Source organism: Magnolia sinica, chromosome 1 (assembly GCF_029962835.1).
Source record: "Magnolia sinica isolate HGM2019 chromosome 1, MsV1, whole genome shotgun sequence".
NCBI classification, from domain to species: domain Eukaryota; kingdom Viridiplantae; phylum Streptophyta; class Magnoliopsida; order Magnoliales; family Magnoliaceae; genus Magnolia; species Magnolia sinica.
The window spans coordinates 117,243,432-117,260,623 of NC_080573.1; the positions used below are offsets into that span (position 1 = coordinate 117,243,432).

A 17,192-nucleotide genomic window follows, 5' to 3' on the forward strand; every position below is an offset into this window, starting at 1 on the left:
TCATTGATAAATCAGAAAACAGTTCAGACTCCCTTAGAACTTAACATTCATTATGGCCGCGACGATGGTGATCTACTTGCACAGCTTGACTTATACCGTCGTTTGGTTGGGAGTCTGGTTTACTTAACTATGACTCGCCCTGATTTGCCTATGCTGTCCAAGTTGTCAGTCAGTTTGTTTCTGCTCCTCGGACTCTTCATATGACTGCGGTGTTACGCATCATACGGTACCTACGTGGAACTCTAGATCGATCGCTGTTCTTCTCCTCCACGGCGACTCTAGACCTTCGAGCTTATTCGGATGCTGATTGGGCTGGTTGCGCTCTCACACGAAGATCTACCAAGATCCTATTTTTCTCGGCACTTCTCTCATCTCTTAGAAGTGTAAGAAGCAGGCCACTGTTTCCAAATCAAGCACAGAAGCCGAGTATCGAGCGATGTCTGCTGCGTGTAGTGAGCTTGTTTGGTTACGTGGACTTCTTTCCGACTTGGGCATTCCTGTGCAGAATCCTACTCCATTCCATGTTGATAATCTCAGTGCCATTCAGATTGCCTCTAACCTGGTTTTTCATGAACGGACGAAGCATATTGAAGTTGACTGTCACTTTATCCGTGAGAAATTTCAGTCTGGGCTCATTTCTCTTCCACATGTTGCATCCCATGATCAGATTGCAGACATTTTCACCAAGTCCCTAACTTCTGCACGTCACTCATTTCTCGTTGGTAAATTATTACTTGTCGATGACCCGCATTAGTTTGAGGGGGGATGTTAGACAGGTTGAAACATATCTTGTATAGCTAGCATACCTTATATAGTTGGTTTTCCATAGGTAGATGATTCTGATTTTATTTCTTTCCTTGTATAGATGCTGTAATCTTTATATATTCAACCCCTTTGGGTTGTCTCAAATACACAAAAGCTTTCAGCTCATCTCGGTTTACATTATAGTCCGCCTGATCACTGATCTATACCATTGATTATCTTCAATTGTCTGTTTAATGGCTCTCATCTGATAACTAAAATTATCAATTTAGTGCAGTTTTCTGGTACACACTACTCGAACGAGACAAGGAGGAAAACCTCATCAAGAAGACCCCACCATATAGATTTCCTTGGTGAAAAATCAGGTCAGTCAACTCATCCGAGGCTATACATGTACACTGAATGTGGACCATTGATCACTTTACCAACTCCATTGTTTTGTATGCGAGTGGCCTACCAAATAAGCAATGAGGCCTGACTTTTACCAGTGAATTCACATGGTGGGCCCTGCTCGATGAGCGATTCAGTGCCTCTTGGATTAACCAGATCATGAACCAAGGGACGGATCCATATCTAAAACCCGGCCCACCAGATTGTTTATATGGATGAGGCCCTATTCAAAGTTGATTATCTGGGCCAGGCCCGACCCATTTCCAGCCTTAACAGTAAGTGGTGGTGATTTTCGTAGTGGGGGCCACCTTATGCGATTAGATTTACTAATTGAAACAAGAATGCTTGGTGTTGGACTTGGATTCGATACTGATCCTACCAACGTCAATGTTGAAAAAGTTATGTGGGCCCCACCATGACCTATGTGGTTTATCCATACCGTCCATCCATTCTGCCAGCTCATGAGCCCAAAAATGAGGCAGATTCAAATCTCAGGGGGACCACACAAACAGTAAATAGTGGTGATTAAACACCCACCATTAAAAACTTCTTAGGTTCCACTGTAACATTGATTTACCATCCAACATGTTGATTAGTTCTCACAGACCTCAATGAAAGGAAAACACAAATATCAGCTAATCCAGAACTTTTTTTTTTGGCCCCAAGAAGTTTTTAATGGTGGGAGTTCAATCACTACTATTTCCTGTGATTTGGTCCGCCTAAGATTTGGATATGCTCCTTTTTGGGCTCATGCCCTAAAATGAGCTGGCAGAATAGACGGATAGCGTGGATAAAACAAATACATCATGGTGGGATACATGGAGCTTTTCCAGTACCGACGTCAGTGCTAGAGGGGTCACAACCAATCATAGTCCCCTGTATTAATCTTACTAATACACCCATATCAAAACCATAAGCTGGATGAGGTGACACTGGCATGTTTTAGAGATCGGCGAGCCGGTTCATATATCTCTTATACAGCTAAATATAACTTATGCTGTTAGTGTGATCAGCCAGTTCATGCACAATCCATGCACTCCTAATCTTGAAAGCAGCTCATAGAGCGTTGAGTTGATAAAGAAAAAGCAGAAATCCGCTTGAATTGTATTATAACGTCACTATCTTTAAAGCAATATTTTTCCTCCTACTAATAGTTATACAATTCCAAAGAGGTTTGCCCGAAAATCCACTTCTAGGATGAATCAAGCCTCATTTCTCAATCACAAAAATGGTGTCCTTTAGAGCCCGTTTGGATACCACCAAATAATTAAGTTACTTTTTTCTACTTACAACAGTATATAAGTAACATATTTAAGATAAGTAAGTTTGGTTTATGATCAATTCTAAGTAACTTTTTTTTTATACTTAAAGTTGCTTAATCCTTTCAGATTAATAAGTAGAAACCAATATGAGTTACTTGAGGCATAAGCAGCTTATCTTAAGTAACTTACAATCCAATAAAACTGAAGAAAACGCCCACTGAAAACTCATAACGTGCTTACCTGCTCAGACCTCACCGAAAAGAAAAAGCAAAAAGAAAAAATGTATTAAAAATACAATTTGATCAAAGATAACTTTTGAGGGCTAATTTAAGAAAATAGAGAAGGATGATTTTTAAAGAAAATATAAGACCTTGATAGAGAAAGTTGAGGTGATTCTGAAATGACCCAAGGCTAAGTTTTTATAGACCTAAATGTAACACTTTTTCATCAGTAGCCACATCTATCCTCATGGTCTCTTGATGGATCTGCAACTTCTCAACACCATTTGAATTTACATTTTCTCCAGATGGTTACTCATCAAGAGATATCCAATAGCCATGATCGATTGAACTGCCTTTTATTTTGAAATAAAAATCATGAAATAGACTTCTCATGTACTAAAAGGATGCGCCGGTTTACTAATAATGGATATATGATAGCTGCTACATACTTGGATGTTGATTGGTGAGATATATAATTAGGGCTATTTAATAAAACTAACTAGGCACCAATGGGTCTGCAACTATTCAACGGCATCTCTTCCTTCTCCCATCCTCATCACAACTTTCCCATTTATTTCTTCCTTTCCAAAATAAAATAAACACAATATACAGTTTTCACAATGTAGTCTCTTATGGAATTCTTGGTTTGTTAGTTAGAACGGAAATGGACCAATAGGACAATGCTAACATCTGCAATGGTCCAAATTCAATTGAGAAAATGCTCAAGATTGATGGTTGGGATCTTCTAAATTAAGAGACTTTTCACTATAGGGCACAACGTAACATATCCTTGTACCCTAACATTGATGATGAAAGGTAGCCTTCAAATTGCAGTCATTCTTGCTCTCTCTATCGTATTATAAGAAAATGAAAAGAGGGAGAAGAATGAAGAAGTTTGGAGAAGGAGAGTGAAAGAGATATTCAAGTCCCCACTCTCTCTCTCTCTCTCTCTCTCTCTCTCTGTTCATATTATAAGAGAACCCTAATAAGCGAAAGGAAAATGGTTCTTAGGGAGAGCACTTGGATACATTTATGAAAACACCCATAATCATCACAATCATCATCATCTAAGCCTCATCCCAATTAATTTAGGTCGGCTGCATGAATCCTATTCTGCCATTCTATTCTATCGAGGGCCGTAACTCCGGTTAGATCACATGTCATCAAGTCATTTCTTTCTACCTCCACCCACCTCCTTTTGGACCTTTCCCTTACCCTTTTATGCTTCTAACCGGCACATTTACACACCCATAATGAAAGAGGAAATGCATCATATCTCATGACCACATGTTATTCGCACCCCACACACGTTCTCCAACAGTGCCAAAGGAAATTACAATTTGGTAAGTCTTACTTTTTACTAGAACGAGAATTGCAATTCAATATAATGTTGTATCCAAACGTGCCAATGATGTTCTCTATATGGACATCAGGTTCAAATGACACTATCCAGACGATGCTAAAGGGCTTCATCCAAACTCCCACAACAAGAAGACTCACGCACACATGACACAACAATAGTGCCCCATGCCCAACCCATGATAGCTTATGATATGTCCATGAATGGTCATCCCATATTGCACTGAAATCAAATTCTTGCAATCCTAGAGCTACCCAATAATCCTCACATCATCGAATTTGAGTCCTACCAAATGTATTTGCTGAAAAATCAGATTTGGGTCATTTCCCCATCCATTTTGGGCCAAACAAGAGATAACAAAATCTCACTATTCGAATTCCTTGAGATTATAACCAGTGCACTCAATGGTTTGTTTGGGTAAACACGATTCTGACGTGTGGACATGGCACTACCCCATCAACAGGGCCCATTGGGAAGGGATTTCCTGTTCAAAATAGGAAACATCCTCCCTTAGTAGAGGTGTAAATGGTTCGGGCAAGGCCACCCCACGAGTTAAATAACTACGCATAGTCCCACCTAGCCCTCTTTATAAGAACCTAGAACTTAGTCAAGCACATCCGCTTGACGAGTACCCATCCTGACAGTCTTAGACAATTCGGGCCAGTCCAGGCGATCATGTCAGGCCTTCAGCATATCAAAACCAAGGCTCAGCCCAATTGACAACGGACTTCAAAACACATGTCCAAGTTCATCTCACGGCCCTTCATCAGGCTGCAAGTGGACAGCCTGGTCCACTCTCTCCGCATAAACAGAAACAGGCTTCTGGTTTGGGGGTAGGACATGACTATTAGGAAAGCGTCTGTAATTTATTCACTGAAATGTGGAATGCTTCAAATGTGACACATACACATGAAAATTTTACAGAAAGAGATTTGTATAAATCAAGTCCAACTTTTTCTTTATGCTGATACAATAACAGCCTTGAACACACTTATGAAACTAAATATTGTACATAAGAAAGTATTAAAAAGGGCTAACTAAAACAAATTTCAATAATCAACAAACAAAAACTAGCATATGATATTCAAACTTCAGCCCCCTACTTTTGATAGAATAGCCCAAAAGCTTCATGAACTGGAGGGAGCTGAACTGATCAAACCCTATTTGATTTTGGCTTGTGAGGAAAGAAAAAAAAAAAAAAAAACTCATCTTCTTTGGAAATTCAACACCTTAATGGAAAAGGCGAAGACAAATGCAAAGAGCACTGTGAATCCGATAACCCCGGCGGCAATCACTCCCAGGAAGTCGTGCTTGAATCCGAAGTACTCCCTCACGTACTCTGACACTATCATGTCATTGTCCATGCGTTTGGATAAGTCACCGAACTGGGAAGTGACCAATCCATACAAGGTCCAAGCAACCGGGCATGCCCAGTAGTACCATCTCCACCATATGGGAATTCTCTGTGATCAAGAGGAAAGAGTTAGTCCAGATTTTATTTATTTGTGAAACATTGATATGGATGGAGAGGATTGGATAAAAACTTACAGGCTGGGGAATGATGAAGCCTGCAAACAGGTTCCACAGCGCATAGAATGCAGAGGAAACGATTGCAGCAATATCGTGGTTGGGAGTGAGGCCAACAGCCATCATTCCATAGAAGGTGAAGTAGAGCAATGTGAAGAACATGAAGAAGAGATACCAGAAGAACTTGGCAGCTGTCCATTCGAATTGGATCATGGCATAGACGATGACCCCATATACGAGGGTCTGAACCAAGATGTATGGAATCTCGACCACCACCTGAGAAATGCATTAAAATGGAGTGAGGCTAAAGATTGAACATGGAAGAACGGAGTTTCATAAGACAACTGGGATGGATGTGCTTACCTGCGCAAATGCATATGGTAAAGCTGAATACATCCCTGCAGCCCTCTCTCTATAGAAAACAGTACGTTCAACAGCCACAACTGGCTGCACGGATGAGGCATTTTGCACTCCGATGAAGAGAACCGCAGCATACATGGAGCCCATGGCATTGAACAGGTCCTGTTGAGAAGTCCTGCAAATTTCGAACATTACAGCAATGCAACCGAATCAGCTCCAAATCCAGAAGAGGAATTGACATTTAATTGTTTACTATGAGACATAGGATCAATGATGAACCAAGCCAATTGCTTACGTTTTGGACCCAAGATCCCAGAATATCGTTCCAAACGTCAAGGCAATGACAGTCGTGAAGAGAAGCCGGACAGCGGTGTATGGCGGATTCCGCCAGTACGACATTCGCTGTTTCCATAGGCAGGCAATGCATTGTGTGATGAAGGGCTGTGAATACTGAGATGAGAAGTAGAGATCTTTGGAACCAGCGGGAGGTGAGCTCATTTCTGCAATTAGAGCTTTGTTTCTCCTGCAACAATCAGCGTAGATCACGTAAGAACTAGTACATTGTGGATTCAGATGTCGCTTATGGAAGCATTTTTAAGAAAAAGTGACCTGAAAAGATCTGAATTCTTGTATATTTCGGAAAAATTCACCCCCAAAATCCCCTCCTGTGCTATGCTAGACACCTCCAACATCCACGTCGCCGGATTGTAACCGTCCTTTATCTTATGGATTCCATTGATTCCCTTCATAAAATAAAACTCGACTGGATCAGAACCCATATCATAAAAAAAATGGGGAAAAGAAGAAGAAGAAGAAGAAGAAAGAACTGATTGCATTTCTTTATGTTCATGATCAGGCTTCACCTCAAAGTAGTTGATCAGATGGCTAGAGTGATGGCCCAGTGGGCCAATGTATATTTCTTCTCCTCCTCTCTTCATAAGGAACAACTGCAAATAGTGGATAAAAGAAATCAAGATGTGCCAGTGAATTAATTGATTGAACCACAAAGCAAATCACAAGTTGTTTTGTTTTAACTTTCTTTTACCTCATCAAAAGCTTCGAATATGTCGATACTGGGCTGGTGGATTGTGCACACCACAGTTCTGCCAGTGTCCACGGTGTTCCTCACGGTTCTCATCACGATGGCGGCTGCCCTGGCATCTAGTCCAGAAGTTGGCTCATCCATGAATATTATAGATGGGTTGGTGATGAGCTCAACAGCAATAGTCAGCCTCTTTCGCTGTTCGGTCGACAGCCCATTCACGCCAGGTAGCCCGACCAGCGATTCCCTCAATGATGTTAGCTCTATAAGCTCCATGACTTCCTCAATGAACATCTGCACCCATCAGATTTATCAGTTAGCTGACGCCCTACCATATATCCAGGAACCCATAAAAGAGAATGACAATTATGCCACCAACCTTTCTTGTGGCAGAATCTACTTCTGTTGGTAACCGAAGCCACGCAGAGTAAACGAGAGATTCGTAGACTGTAACATGAGGAGAGTGGATGTCATTCTGTTCACAGTATCCCAATATCCGAGCGAATGTTTCTTGCTTCTTCGGGTAGCCAGATATGGTGATGTTTCCTTCTATGTATCCATCTGTCTTCCTTCCGGCCAACACGTCCATCAGTGTAGTCTTACCAGCGCCGCTGACACCCATCAGAGCAGTAAGTACTCCTGGCCTGAAAGCTCCATTTACTCCCTTCAAAAGCTCTAATTTATCTTTTGGAAAACATTGAGCTTTCATTTCCTACAGATTTTACATTCTCTCAGTTTCACTATAGATTGTCTGAGAAGAAGGAAGATTTTGACTTCCTCACATGAATCTATCATTTATTTGAAGTTTGTGGTTTACCTGTGGCATGTCTACGGAATATCTAACATTATCGAAGGTGATGGAAAGGGGAGCAAAAGGAAGAACCATGCCCTTCTTATTGCTCATATTAGCACGATCGGTGGCTTCTGTCATTCTAATTTCATTGCCTGTCATTGAGATTTTTCTAACTGATTTAGATGAGCCCCACAGGGCGGGGGGGGGGGGGGGGTGGGGTGGGAACAATGTTAATTGACTGATCTTATTACCAATACGTGCAGAAGAGCTTGTTCTCCTGGTTGACAGCTCTACCTCTTTGACTTCTCCAGTTCTGTTTGCGTGCTTCTCCTTCAAGGCCTCTTCAGATAGAACTGCTTGACCGCCCTTATATGCTGCAGCCATTTAATCCAATGATTAGAACTACAAAAATAAATAGTGAAAGCCTTGAGAATCGATGCTTGTAATAGATGAAGATGCTCACGGTCGAGATTAGTGAGAGCAACTGTGAAAAGGCCATTGAATAGGAGAGTGTATCCAAACAATGCGCCGGCACCAATCCAATACCATTTTGATTCAGGAAAGATTCCACGAGACTCCAAGATTTGGATCCCTAACATTTCTGTCGAACCAGAAACAACCTGTATCGCAAATCCAGAATTAAACCTGAGATAATTCTCCAAAACAAAGCAATGGTTTTTTTCCCCAATTTGACAACGAGATTCTTACATGCTTCCAACTATGCCCAAGAAATTCATTCGTCGCAATTGCATTCTGAGCATACATCAAAGGCGAGGACCAGTAACCCCAGATCCACCATTTCTTCACATCCTCTGCAGCCAAATAACAGAAAGAGTTGAGTCCAAAGTTCATCGACAAAGGCTGAGATTTTCGTAATTTTGAATTTGAAATTGTAGTCCATACTTCGTGATACAATGAATCCTCCGAGTGTCAAGATTGCAAGAAGTGCAAATGACCCAAATGTGTTTGCAACAATCATGTTCCGACACAGTGCAGCAATTAACCGAAACAATCCAGATGCCATCTGGCTAATCAATAGGAGTAGCAGATACTGTTTAGACATCCTGCAAACAGGAACAATCTACGGTTACCATTGCTGACTAAACCATGAATGCAACCATGTCCTTGAAATAAGCTCACAGAGGATTTCAAATTGCATGCTATCTCACCTCCCAGCATTTGGGTCGAAGCCGATGACATAATAAGTGAGGGCAATCCAAATAGCGACTTCTGCAAACGAAATGGGAATCTTAAGGATCCATGTAGGCAGCGAGTATGCCCATGAAGGATAGAAGCGGAGGTCTCTTTGCTTGTAGAACACAGGAAGCTTTGCGATTGTCATGGCGAGCTCTGAGAACCCATTAAACATAAGGGTGACGAGTGCGAAAAAGAGAGCACCCATAAATATCGATCCATCGGTTAACGAATTGTGGTGCATCGTGGTACAGAAGAAGACTGTCATAGCGATGAATGCGATGACTAACAGCTGGAATCAGAACAGAAACAGAGTAAGGTATAGGACTTTAAGGGAATAGAATTCGAGAACGGCACTAGAAATGTAACACTGTTACTCACTTGCATCATTTTGAAGATGTAGATGAATGAATTCCTCTTCATAAGCAACAATTCCCGTGAGACACATGCTTTCAGCAATTCCTTCTTGCTGATACCATATTCAGACGTCGTCAAAGCAGCAGGATGGCTCTTGCTCTTGTCAAATGGGGTGCTGAGTTCTTCTCCTATTTTGCGACCTACATGGAATGATTGGAATGCATCGGTGAATTCCTTGACAGGAATGTATCTATATGGTTCATCTCTATGTGCCCAGTACTGCTGCTGATCTTTTCTTGATGTCACCTGGTGATGCGGAAAGAGCTCATTTTTAGATTTGGTGTTCTATTCCATGGAAACAATGCATGCTTTCATGAGATGTAGTTTTTCATTTGATGACTGATTCGAAGCATGGAACTAAATCACAGTTTGGAGTATAACTCAATCCTGGAAAAACCAAGCCAATTTGGATGAGTCTGACTCGTTACTGACGAGTTTTGATTCCCATGTTTCTGAATGAGTTGGTCCAACTTACTTCCTGCAAGAAGTCCGCGACGCCTTTCCTCTCAGGGCATTTGAAACCCATGGATTCAAAGAACTCGAGCACATTCTCACGGGGACCTTGGTACACAACCTGCCCGTCAGAGAGGAGAACAATGTCATCGAAGAGGTCATAAGTCTCCGGAGCTGGCTGAAGCAGTGCAATCAGTGCTGTCCCACCGAGAATATGAATTGACTGTCTCAGGGAATTCACAATCTGGAAAGTGGTAGAGCTATCCAGACCAGTTGATATCTCATCCATGAAAAGGGCCCTCGCGGGTCCGACAAGCATCTCACCTGTACCAATAGGAATTCAATCCAAATAATCTAAAACCTGTAAAAATCACAAGGGCAACGGGCCATGTCCAAGTCTAAGAACTATATATCAGGGGTTCATTTTTTAAAAAAAGTATTTCTACCTGTCGTAACGCGCTTCTTTTGTCCTCCTGATATGCCCCTCAGCATTTGATCCCCTACCATGGTATCGGCACATACTTCCAGTCCCAAAATCTACAGTTTGAGAAGTAAGAAAACGCAATGAATTTATGCTTCAGAAAGATCTTCTATAAGATTCAAGTCCAAAGAAAAAAAATGCATTTTTTGTCACAACACATACCTTCAGAATATAATCCGTGATGAGACTTTCCTTCTGCCCTTCAAGCGATGCAGCCTGCATAAATACAACAATTAAAGAGAAACAAAAATTCCAATTCTTTCGAATATTGAAAGACCCACAACTCTTTCTATTGCAGATTTATAATTTACGAACTTGTTAAAAATTCATAGAGAAAGACGAACTGGACACGGGAAATTGTAGCTCATTCGAAGCATGCCAGATGGAAAGGACGATGGGGGATATTCATAAATTATCCATCAATAGAACTAAAATCTCATTAAGAGAGATGAGAAGGAAGATTCCTAAGGTGAAGGAAAGTCCATGATGTGTTCTTTCTTTTTTTTTTTTTTGTCCCCATTTTAATCATAGAACCAAATTGTTGTAAACAAATGTGTTAAATCTATCAGTCAGCATGGTTCAATGACATCGAGGCCGGTCGATGCCATTGAGTTTTTCCACATTTTTCAGCCCTGGTCGTTGGATTGTTTTTGTCATTTTTTGATGACATCAAACCTATAAGGTTTTACGTAAATTTTCTGCGGAAATGCAGATTTTGTGATTTTTGTTTCCTATTCCAGTTCTACTTCCTTGTAAAGCTATATAAAAGTTTATATACGAAACTAGGAGGTATTTTAAAAGGTTCTAAGTATTTATAAAAGGGTGCTAGGGTTTCTAAAAGGGTTCTAGGGTTTCAAGGGATGGAAAGAAGGTTAAGTTTGAGGATTGCTCAAGCCAGGTAAGTCCTCCATCTTTGTGATCTGTGCTTTCATAGTGGAATTTCTGTCGCTTTGTTCCATAGTTTTTTCCCGTTAGGGTTTTCCACGTTAAATCTTTATGTTCTTTTGTGTTTGCTTGGTGCTCTTGGATTGTTATCCTAGATTCATATCCGTGTGATTCCGCAGACCAAATCCCAACAAGTGGTATCAGGACAATCATTGCGGCATAGATATGAATCTGAAGGGTTAGCAATAATGGGTAACGCCAAGTTTGATATTGAGAAGTACTCAGTTAAAAATAATTTTGAGTTATAGAAGGTTAAAATGATTAGCCTAATAACCAAGCAAGGCGAGATTAAGGCTCTTGAGGAATGAAAATCTATCATGAAAGACGAAGATTGGGAAACTGTTGATAGTAATGCTTTAGCCTCCATCCGTTTGTCTCATGGATGAAGTTCTCTATAATGTTTTGAGGGAGAAAACTGCGGCTAGTTTATGGGCGAAGTTAGAGGATATCTATGCGAAAACATCCTCTGAATATCGCCTACATTTGAAGCTACAGTGGTCTAACTTCAAGATGGTAAAGGGTGGAGATCTGGAGGCCCACATCAGCAACTTTAACAAATTGGTTTGCAAACTGTTTGATATGGAGGAAGTGATTAAAGATGAGGAACAAGCATTTATATTGTTTAATTCTCTTCTGGCATCGTATAAGTCATTCAAGGACACAATGTGCATCATAAATAAAACCTTGAGTATCGACACCATTATCTCAGCCCTTCAAGGGAATGCCATGAGAAAGCTAAACGATGGTATGTGGACATCTTTCGATGCACTGTTTACGAGGAGAAGGAATTCTGAAAAAGGTATTCAAGCTCTAGATCTAAATCCAAGGGTAAGGGTAAAGGAAAGTTAGGGCCTGTTTGGCCGGGTAGATTGGATGGGATTGGAAGGGATTAGAAGATAGATCCCGGGATTGGCCAGGCGTGCCAAACAGACACGGGATCCTGATCCCAAGATATAGCAATCCCATGGATCTTAAGACAATCCACTGACATCACCATCATTACCTTTAAATCCCATCCAATCCACCCTAATCCCTTCAAAATTGCCTGGGACGTGTTTGGTTCGAGGGATTGAAAGGGATTGGAAGGTTTAATCCTAGCATTGGCCGGGCGTGCGAAACAGACCCAATGTAGCAATCCCATAGATCTTGCACCAATCCACTGACGCAGCTATCATTACCTTGAAATCCGTACAATCCACTCTAATACCATCCAATCCCATCTAATCTGCCCGGCCAAACAGGCCCTTAAAGTGCTGGAACTGTGGGATGGAAGGACACTTGAAGAAGGATTGTAAAAATTCTAAATCTAAGAGAGAAGAATCTGAGGCTTCGTACGTGGAGGCCAATGCTACCACGTCAGATGGATTGAGTGGATGTGATGATGATGTCTTATCTATCTACGATCAGATGCCCATACGATGATCATAGGGGCGAGTGGATTTTAGACACAGGGCCATCCTTTCACATGACTCCTCATCGGAATTGGTTCGCCAGCTACAAGGAGTGCGATGGTGGACAGGTGTTTATGGGCAATGGGATTGCCTGTAATGTTATGGTTGTTGGTACGGTGCGCATTAAGATGTTTGATGGTATGGAGCGTACCCTAACTGATGTCAAGCACATTCGTGATTTGAAGAAGAATCTGATTTCTCTTGGTGTACTTGAGGTAATGGGCTATAGGTTCATAAGTATTGATGGTGTCCTTAAAGTATCTAAGGAGGCACGGGTAATCATGAAAGCGTAACGACTCAGTAATCTTTACAGGTTGATCAGGAGCACTTCAAAAGGTGAAGTTGCGGTGGTTGTAATAGATTTCACCTCTACATGTATGTGACATGCTGACCATGGCCACATGAGCGGGCAGGGCATGAAGGCTGAGACGTGTGGACAGAGATACAGAGCAGGTGAAGTAGTCACATGTGAGAAGAATCATACCGCATAAATCGCAAGTTATCGGTGAGGTACATGGTTGACTCCAATATCGCATATGCTCTCGTCATAGACGAGGGGGATCCGTCTACATCTAGATGGCTCTAGGTGAGCTTGGTGCTGAGAAGTGGTAGGTGACTATGGACGATGTGATGGACTCGTTATACCGGATCGATACATGGGAGCTAGTGGAGCTTTCAGTGGGCCAGAAAGTGGTTGGATGCAGGTGGATTTTCAAGAGGATACAACATAGATACAGAGCGAGATTGGTAGCGAAGGATCATGCTCAAAGAGAAGAGATCGACTTCTCAAAGATATTCGCGACAGCGGTATAACAAGTGTCTATTAGATCCGTATTGGCGCTGGTTGCCCAATGTGATCTTGAGCTGGAATGGAAGGATGTGGAGATAGCATTTCTGCATAAGAAATTGGAAGAGTTGTTCTACATGAAGCAACCAGATCGGTTCGAAGTTAAAGGGGCAGAGAACAAAGGTTTGTAAGAGGCCGTTGTACGACTTATCACCTAGGCAGTGATATAAAATTTGATTCCTTCATGATGAGTTGGGAATTGTATGTTGATGACATGTATGAAATCAACGAACTAAAGACTCGGTTAAGTGGGACATTCGAGATGAAGGATCGGGGGGCTGCAAAGATAGTTCTCGGCATTGATATTCATAGAGACTGGAAGGGGAGTAGGCTTTGGTTATCTCAGGCAGAATACCTTGAGTAAGTATTGATCAAGTACGTGATGGACTAGGCAAAACCGGTGAGCGTTCCTTACACGACTCTCTTCATGTTTTCCTCAGGACATGTCCCAAAACAGATGAGGAAAAGCAAGATATGTCTCATGACCTTATTCGAATGTGGTTGGCAGTGTATGCCATGGTCTATATTAGACCGGTTATTTCACAGGCAATCGGTGTTGTGAACCGATACCTCGGCTAGCAACATTGGGATGCGGTGAGATGGTTACTTCGATACATTCGAGGTACAAAGGTCTACGTCTTACTTTTAAGAAGACAGAAGCAAAGGAGGTAAGGCATGTGGATTCAGATTCAGCAGACATGCTCACCAAGGTTGTTCCTACATAGGAGTTCAAGTTCTGTGCAACTTTTTTGGATTTGACGATAGCGTAAAAGGAGGACAAAGTGTGCATGAGAAGCGTTGATGAAACTATGATACGAGACAGAGATAAGAGAAGAGGATAAGGAGCTACACGTCTGAAGATTGAAGACATGGTGGAGATTGTTGTAAACAAATGTCTTAAATTTGTCAGACAGCGTGGTTCGATGACATCGAAGATGGTTGATGCCATCAAGTTTTTCTGCATTTTTTAGCCCCGGTTGCTGGACTGTTTTTATCATTTAGGTTCGATGTCATCAAAGGTTTTACGCAGATTTTCTGCGGAAACGCGGATTTTGTGATTTTTATTTCCTATTCCGGTTCTACTTCCTTTTAAAGCTATATAAAGGGTTGTATACGGAACTAGGAGGTATTCTAAGAGGTTCTAAGTATTTCTAAAAGGGTGCTAGGGTTTCTAAAAGGGTTCTAGGGTTTCAAGGCGTGGAAAGAAGGTGAGGTTTGAGGATTGCTCAAGCCGGGTAAGTCCTCCATCTTTGTAATCTGTGCTTTCATAGTTGAATTTCTGTCGCTTTGTGCCGTGGTTTTTTCTCGTACGGGTTTTCCACGTTAAATCTGTGTTCTTTTGTGTTTGCTTAGTGCTCTTGGATTGCTATCCTAGATCCATATTCATGTGATTCCGCAGACCAAATCCCAACACAAATATCATGAAATTTCATGACAATTTGCATCAGAGTAGATGGATTAATCATGAAATATCATAATATTTGGTGCAACAAACCACACCGTAAATCTTTAAGAAAAATAAAATAAAAGCAGTTGAAAACAATGTTCTTGATTTTCACCTTCATGAAGACGTCAACGTCGGGATCTGGCTTAATGTTTGCTGCTTTTTCCCTTCTTGACAACTCCGTCAACATATCTGCCAATAGTTTCAGGAACCAGAACTATTATAATTCAAACTCCACAAGCTCCCTCAACTCATTACTGAAACTGTTCACTTACCGTAACGGGTCCCGACTCCTTGGCATCGAGCAGAGAAAGCCAAGGTCTCTCTCACAGTCATTTCCCCAATATGAAGATCATGTTGACTGATATAAGCTGATGTCCTTTGAGGGACGAACTCCTCCATCCCATGGCCATTGTAGGTTACTCTTCCAGAAACCTGATGTTTGAGAAAAACCCAAATCGGCTTTGTATCAAACAGACGAAATATTTCCCAAAAATTTCATTATAACTACAAGTCCGGTGTGCCATGATGAGAAGAAAAAACACAGTATATCTACCTTCAGCTCTTTATCAAGCTTTCCTGCCAAAGCTAATAGCAAAGTGGTCTTCCCTGATCCTGGAGGCCCTAAAAGCAGAGTCATTCTGCAAATTCCACATTTGAATCAATCTCCCATCGACCCAAGAATCCATACTATGAATAGAAACAACAAAACGTGCAAAACCCAGCTTGTAATCAAGCCTTCTTCTCTTACCTGCAAGGCTTTATAATTCCGCTAACATGATGAAGGATTGATACTGGTTTCTTTCGGCTCGGAAGAATGTAGAGATAATTCAAGAATCCCTTTGAAAAACAAAAGAGAAAAATCAACAGTCAGTTCATACAGTTGGAGAAATAGTACTGACAACCCAAACAAGCATTTTCATTGATTCTAATTTGGAGATTTATGTATATGAATTACCTCGAGTATATTAAAGGTGAAATTGAGGACGGTCGGTAAACCTCTGCTTCCGACGTAGGCTTCTGCTCCAATATTCAAATTCTCGTAGCGGACTTCAATGGTTGGCACCTCAATTCCAACTCTGTTAGGAAAAAAAAAAGTGGAAAATAAAATTCAAGCAACCTTGGCAGAAATAGACTAGAAGAGCTTACCTATCGATTCGGTTCTTCAGCTTCAACAGGAACTTCTCATTGTCCTCCTCGGCGACTCTAACCAATCTCTCCAACACGGTCTTCTTGTCTTGAAACCCGAGATGCTGAATGTCGACTTCCTTGTGCTCCTCACCAGCGACTCCACTCAGTATCCCTTTCCTAATTCGATCGTACGTCGGAAGCTTCTCGAGAGCAGCCCACTTGAGAGCTTCTTCGTCATCTTCCTCACGAGAAGACTGCGAGAAAACACTATCGACAGTGGTGTTCCTCCACATCGAAGAGCCATTCCGCCGCAAACTTCCCACTCTATAAAGGTCCGTATTGTCCATCGAAATTCCCAACAAAAACCCACCAAAACTAAGAATTTCTAATGCGCAGAGCCTCAGCTACTGATTTCTAGAGCTCGAAAACCACAGAAAGAGAGACGTTTTTCTTTTTTTTTTTTTTTTCCTCGAACAAAACCAACAAAAACCCAGAAATATTCTTCAAGCCTGAGTACAGGAAACTTGAGTTTAAAATGTATAGAGCTTGAAAAACACTGAATGAAAGATGGGTTTTTCTTCTCAAACAAAACCCACCAAAACCCAGAAAGGATTACCAAATCTCAATGCAAGAGAGATGAAATCCAAAGGACTATAGATTGGAAAAGGACATGGTTTTTTTTTTCTGTTTTTTTTTTTTTTTCCCCAGTAGCAGGGCGTTTTGAAAGGAGGATATGAGAAGGGTGATGGGTTTGAAGGAGGGAGAAGGGACAGTATTTAAATGCGCTGAGGGTGGCTTTTGCTTTGATTTTGTTGATTTTAATAGACGGGGTCAAAATCCCTGGAGCGAAGACGGTATTCGCGCGGTTAGAGTGGAGAGGAGGCTACCTCCACTCGTGTCATCCCGCCACATAATAGATCTGAAGGGTTCATTATGTTAGACCACCGTTAAAATGCCATGGGCTAAAATATCAGGTGGACCCACCTCTATCCACTGGCCTAAATTCTTATGTCGAATCATCAATTCCTCCTAGCGACATATTTGTATCATACGCGTGGGTCCGCCTGGTATCCCATGGACCGGACTGAACGGAAAAGACGGCATTTGTACGG

At 41.5% G+C, this 17,192-nt stretch overlaps 2 protein-coding genes across 2 annotated transcripts in view; both read right to left on the reverse strand.

Moving 5' to 3' along the window:
• Positions 1-4,852: 4,852 nt before the first annotated feature.
• The window catches only part of LOC131255403 (pleiotropic drug resistance protein TUR2-like), a 100,764-nt gene continuing 88,424 nt past the window's right edge, over positions 4,853-17,192 (reverse strand). The window contains exon 25 of the mRNA XM_058256107.1: positions 4,853-5,199. The gene's annotated coding sequence lies outside the window, so the exon portion shown is untranslated. The remainder of the gene's footprint in view (positions 5,200-17,192) is intronic.
• LOC131255417 (pleiotropic drug resistance protein TUR2-like) lies at positions 5,019-16,884 on the reverse strand. The gene is made up of 24 exons (XM_058256125.1): positions 16,099-16,884; positions 15,908-16,028; positions 15,701-15,789; positions 15,506-15,590; positions 15,225-15,384; positions 15,065-15,141; positions 10,425-10,478; positions 10,228-10,318; positions 9,804-10,105; positions 9,293-9,574; positions 8,887-9,203; positions 8,621-8,781; positions 8,426-8,529; positions 8,181-8,337; positions 7,969-8,091; positions 7,742-7,869; positions 7,304-7,636; positions 6,928-7,218; positions 6,746-6,829; positions 6,492-6,625; positions 6,178-6,405; positions 5,886-6,057; positions 5,544-5,798; positions 5,019-5,458 (listed from the first exon to the last, which is right to left on the reverse strand). Exons 1-24 carry the CDS (start codon positions 16,425-16,427, stop codon positions 5,201-5,203), a joined length of 4,335 nt encoding a protein of 1,444 aa, XP_058112108.1. The 5' UTR covers positions 16,428-16,884; the 3' UTR covers positions 5,019-5,200.